Source organism: Limulus polyphemus, unplaced genomic scaffold (assembly GCF_000517525.1).
Source record: "Limulus polyphemus unplaced genomic scaffold, Limulus_polyphemus-2.1.2 Scaffold10, whole genome shotgun sequence".
NCBI classification, from domain to species: Eukaryota; Metazoa; Arthropoda; class Merostomata; order Xiphosura; family Limulidae; genus Limulus; species Limulus polyphemus.
The window spans coordinates 672,592-678,967 of NW_013665620.1; the positions used below are offsets into that span (position 1 = coordinate 672,592).

The window sequence follows — 6,376 nt, forward strand, 5'->3', positions numbered from 1 at the left end:
TGATGCTTAGAGAATAAATGGTCAACAGACAATGGAAGACACCTTTAGTGCCATTTATTCACAGCCAAATACTGCATTTCTATCCTGATGGATAAAAGCTTCTCTAAAAAATAATGTAAGATTCCATATGGTTGCTATTGTATGAAATTGAAAGAAAGAGCACAGTAGTGACTTAAACCACCTTCCTTGGTCAACACAATCATCGGGTTTTAATCCGATTGAACATCTTCTAACACTTGTATAATCTATGTCAAGCTGAATCCAAACTATTATCGTGGCGAAAAGTGATCCGAATGTTAGATTAACTGTTTATACTCATGTAATACTTACACGCTAACAAGCAGAAAAAAAGAATCACCGCCATTGTTACAAGAATGCACAAAATGATCACAATCAGGTGGTGAGTTGGAAGTTGGAAGCTTTCGTTTTTCATTGGCGCTGCAAAAGAAAATAGAAGATCCAAGTTTATAGATGTATATATATATATATTTATTTAATTAATGTATTTTTGTGAAAAAAATGCTTCAAGGGAGGCAAATTTATGAAAACTATATCTCGTACTTCATTACCCTAGTAGCAATGAGTGGTTAAGGTAGTAATATGCTAAATCATAAAATACTGACATTTTGGACCAGTCTCATTTTACTAGGCTATAACGATGTTTTAAATATATATATTACAACAATACTAATACTAAAAAGAGTATATATATATATGTATATATTTGTTTTTGAGAAATTTTGTAAACAATTACCTTGACAACAAAGACCATCAGGTCCAAGAGTACAACTATAAAAAATACAAGATTGGCTTTGACAGCAAAGATTCAAGACTCTAATTTTGAGGACATAAGGCTTACCTTGACAACAAATACCATCAGATCCAATAATATAGCTTTCAAGACACAAGACTTACTTTGACATCCAAGCCAGCAAGACCTGGAGTATATTTATGAGGATACAAGACTTACCTTCACAACAAAGGCCATAAGTTTAAGAGTATAACTTTGATGCCACAAACTTACCTTGACAAGAAAGGCCATCAGGACCGAGAGAGTAACCTTGAGGACAAATACAATTAAAAGCTTTATTTTCTAAGTCCATTATCACACAGAGATATTCGCATCCACAGCCTTTCCGGGCTGGCATCACATCCACCTGCCCATCTCCAGAATTGGCTCCTGTTTTTTCTAGTGTCATAGTGGACATTGGGCTAAAGTAGGATGTTCCTCCTTGACCGTTGTTATAAGCATTGTCTTCTTCAGCAGCATCACCACCTAATGGAAGATAATGAAACTGTGACTGAAGAAAATAATAAGAAAGGATAGTGTCTTGCAATGAACGAGACTGGCATGACTGTCTTCTAAACAACGAACAATTCGTATTTAGAAACAATTAAATGCAAAAATAGATTGCCTTACCAGTGATATTTACCACCTAAGCAAACTAATCAAAATATATTTGAATCAGAAGCCTAAAACAGGTTTTTAATTTTAGGCAAATGAGACCAGATAACCGCATAAAACAGGAAGTACCATTTTTATATATACAAACGATATACCTCTGTAACCACCTCCTCCTCCTCCTGCTGTACAAGCACCTCCTCCACCTCCGAATCCACCATTTGTTTTCCATTCAGAGGCATCTCTACAAACGTAGCCTCCACGTGCCCCGTTAAGAAACGATCGACCTGATGTTGAATCCTGGTCAGTATGGTCAGTGTTGTTCCAGCCACCTCCACCACCTACGAGTGACGTTGTCCGTAAGATAAAAGTTTTCTTACGAGTAAATATACAAGTTTTAAATCGTTTTCACTGTATTACAGAGATAATAAGTCAGTGTGGAATTGAACATGAATACGTTCTTTGAAACCTTACTCATAACTTGAAATACAAAGCAAATTATATATTTACAAATTTCATTTCTATTCTATGAGAAGATTTTGTAGGTTCCTAATTTTCTATAACACATACATAAGGACATGAAAGCTTTCTATCTTCCCTTTAAAAAAGACTATTAAATCTTCCAGTAATCATAAACAGATGGAGAGCCATGACTTTGTACGTTTCAGAAATTGGTCTTCCTGACGGGATACAAAACAGGGAGCTTAGGAATTAATTTGTATACATCACCACTTAAATACGCCCATTTTATATTAATTTACAGAAATATTTAGACGTCAATCATAAATAAACAAATGTCCAGTAGTTGGACTAAATAATTAATTTTAGTTTGATTGAAAATGTGGTAAAAATATTAACATGCTAATATAGCTATAGAAACAAGCCTTTCGAAATAATGCATTTTAATCTTTGAAAGGCTTCTGCTCAAACATTAAGATAATTTAGCATAAGAGCCCATAATGACTATGTTACGTGAACCTGTGGTGAAACACATTCACCTGCACCATCTTGTGAGGAGATTCCATTTCCAGGGGGAAGACCAGGAATAATACCACGTCCATTAGGATCGATTGCTGTGGCAGGATCGTCAGCTTTGTTGTATGATAATCCACCACCTCCAGCAGCCACAACCAACAACACAGGTTGGTGCGTTTGATGATGGAGCTGTTATTGAGCAAAAACAAAACGATTTGTCTTGATTTCCATGCAGTAGTTTTGTTTTATCTGTTTTGCCAAAAAAGTCTTAACTAAAGAAACATCAATAAGACATCTACATTAGCGGAATATAGCATCTAATAATCATTCCAAATCTAATATTTTCCTGTTTTAAGCGACTTTGTGCCGCATTTAATTTAACGCTAAGGTTTATAGAAATCGGTGATGTGTGTGTAGAAGTTTGGACCTCACTCTTTGAAAGCCACTATTTGAAATAACACAACATATGATTAAGTCACTAATATATATGAAGCAACTTTATAAGGTACTACTAACAGAAAATTATTTAAATTTTCAGTAGAATGAGATAGATTTTAACTCTAATACACTCCATGTATGATAGGTTAAAGCAGTACTTTATTAAATTATGATAGGTGTCTCTCTATGTATATAATATTGAAGTCAGGAATTAGAAGATTTTTTAGTTTTGGTTAAGATCATCATATTAAGATATTTTAAACTTTACTTTTATTAAAGACAGTTTTACATGCATACCAAGCGCCCTCACTTGGCTGAAAACGTCACCTCCTATATTAATTCACGTTGTGTGTTTGTTTGTCCGCGAACTCCTATCAAATTTTAGGAGCTAGCAGGACCAAAGTTGACAGGTAATTTAGAACATCCCGGATGTGATTATATTACATATACATATGACGTAGCCTTCCTAACAAGGGAGGCTAAAATGCGCCCGGAAGATCATCCACACATGATGTGGGTCTGGCAGCGAATTATACACTTGTATCTCACACACTTGGGATCCCAGAGGCACTATGTTTGAAACTGTGTTTCAATTCAAAAACTAGCAGGATCAAACGTGTCACACGTGCTCAGGCACTAAGGATGAGTATCCTAACGGGATTTGTTTTGGGGTACTAGACCCCTTAGGGTAGCTATAGAAGTAATAGGGGATAATAAAAGAGCCAGGTCCGTAATAGTTTAATAATAAATATGACGGTTGATAAGACTAGCAAACTCGTTAGAATTAATAATTTTCTAACTAGGTTCACTTAACACTCAGTTATTTGTTAATAATAATAATTATATTTATTGCATGATATATCATTCAACTTGTAATTTTGCCACTTCTGTAATATATTTTATAATCTGTGCTTTTTTTTCACTTAATCTTTACTGAATATTTTACGTAAATCACTTATTGAAGTTATTATGACATAACTTAATTAGTATAATTATATTGTTATTTCCAGATTTCGCTGAATATGGAATATGCGTATTCCAAAACAATGGCAGCTCAAAATGCCACCTAAAAACTATAGTCTGTGAATATTTAGGAGTATCCAACAGGACCGATCGCCAATTACACAAATCCAGCCACTCAGCTGTTCGAGGATTTTGTAACTAGAAATGTTATTTGCTTTATCAGCCATCCTCATCTTTATTATTAGCTTACTCTGTACACTTGAGCGCAGGTATTTCATGTTAATTGTTATTTATCTAAAATGTTGCAGAGGGAGGAAGACGTCAAATAAGTACCTGACCCTTTCCCTGGTCCATTCAAGGCGCCCAAAATTCCTATAAAGATCCAAGATTGTTACACGAAGTACGTTTGAAAATTAGCCATAACTACATTAGAGTCCACTAAAAACTTGTAATTTCTCCTTATATTCACAATTTGTTTCATCATAGTCGACTGTGGGAAATTTATAATACGTGTTTAGGTTTACAGTAACGTTTTAAAGAAAGGATTAATAAAACATAACTGCCATTTTGTTTAAGTTATCAAATTCAAAACAGAAACATCGAATGGAAAAGATAATGCAATTAACTCAGCACACTCTCTATAAAACAATATAGCGTTAGTTTTATAGATAGTGTTCTAGAAAATGACAGAAACATTGTTTTATAGATAATGTTATATAAAATAACAGCTATATTGTTGTATAGAGAGTTTCCAGAAAATAAAAGGTACATTTTTATAGAAGTATCCTAGTAAATAACAGGTGCATTGTTTTATAAAAAGTGTGCTAGAAAATATCCACTACATTGTTTTATAGATAGTGTCCTAGAAAATATTCGCTTCATTGTTTTATAGATAGTGTCCTAGAAAATAACAGCTACATTGTTTTATAGATAGTGTGCTATAAAATAACAGCTACATTTTTATAGTGTGCTGTAAAATTACAGCTAAGTTACTTTATAGTGAGCTGTAAAATAACACTACATTGTTTTACAGAAAGTGTGTTATTAAATAACAGGTACCTTATTTTATAGTGAGCTGTAAAATAACACTACATTGTTTTACAGAAAGTGTGTTATTAAATAACAGGTACCTTATTTTATTGTGTGTTGTAAAAGCTACATTATTTTATAGAGAGTGTTATAAAAAATAACAGCTACATTGTTTTGTAGAGAGTGTCCTTGAAAATATCCGCTACCTGTTTTATAGATAGTGTGATATAAAATAACAGCTATACTTGTTATTTTCTGGAACGCTCTCTATAAAACAACATTGCTATCATTTTCTAGAATACTATCTGTAAAATAGTATAGCTGTTATTTTATAGCCCAATATCTATAAAACAATATGGCTGTTACTTTATAGCACACTATTTATAAAACAATGTAACTGTTATTTTCTATAACATTATCTATAAAACAATGTAGCTGTTATTTTCTATAATATTATTTATAAAACAATGTAGCTGTTGTTTTGTAGCACATTATATATTAAACAATGTAGCTGTTATTTTGTAGAACACTATCTATAAAACAATATAGTTGATATTTTACACAACACTAACTATAAAACAATGTGCTCTTATTTTGTAGCACACTGTTTATAAAACAATGTAGCGGATATTTTATAGTACATTATCTATAAAACAATATAGCTGTTATTTTATAATAAACTATCTATAAACAATGTATCTGTTATTTTACACCACACTATCTATAAAACAATGTTGCTGTTATTTTATAGCACACTATCTATAAGACAATGTAGCTGTTATTTTATAGCACACTATCTGTAAAACAATGTAGGTGATATTTTATAGCACACTTTCTGTAAAACAATGTAGCTGTTATTTTATAATACACTATCTATAAAATAATGTAGCTGTTATTTTACAAAATACTATCTATAAAACAATGTAGCTGTTATTTTATAGCACACTATCTGTAAAACAATGTAGGTGATATTTTATAGCACACTATCTATAAAACAATGTAGCTGTTATTTTATAATACACTACCTATAAAACAATGTAGCTGTTATTTTTCAGAACACTATCTATAAAACAATATAGCTGTTATTTTATAGCAACTTTTCTATAAAACAATGTAGCAGTTATTTTATAGCACACTATCTATAAAACAATGTAGTTGTTATTTTATACCACACTATCTATAAAACAATGTAGCAGATATTTTATAGCACACTATCTATAAAACAATGTAGCTATTATTTTATAGCACACTATTTATAAAACAATGTAACTGTTATTTTCTATAACATTATCTATAAAACAATGTAGCTGTTATTTTCTATAATATTATTTATAAAACAATGTAGCTGTTATTTTCTATAACATTATCTATAAAACAATGTAGCTGTTATTTTATAGCACACTATCTATTAAACAATGTAGCTGTTATTTTGTAGCACATTATCTATTAAACAATGTAGCTGTTATTTTGTAGAACACTATCTATAAAACGATGTAGCTGTTATCTTATAGCACAATATATATAAAACAATGTAGCTGTTATTTTATAGCACACTATCTATTAAACAAT

The 6,376-nt window shown here is 31.6% G+C and overlaps 1 protein-coding gene across 1 annotated transcript in view; it reads right to left on the reverse strand.

The window, feature by feature from the left end:
• Window positions 1-6,376, reverse strand: part of LOC106478331 (leukocyte tyrosine kinase receptor-like) — a 41,501-nt gene that overhangs the window by 25,721 nt on the left and 9,404 nt on the right. The window contains exons 5-8 of the mRNA XM_022381969.1: window positions 2,401-2,566; window positions 1,561-1,743; window positions 1,025-1,276; window positions 331-438 (exon numbers count right to left, since the gene is read on the reverse strand). Coding sequence (XP_022237677.1) covers window positions 331-438; window positions 1,025-1,276; window positions 1,561-1,743; window positions 2,401-2,566 — 709 coding nt within the window. The remainder of the gene's footprint in view (window positions 1-330; window positions 439-1,024; window positions 1,277-1,560; window positions 1,744-2,400; window positions 2,567-6,376) is intronic.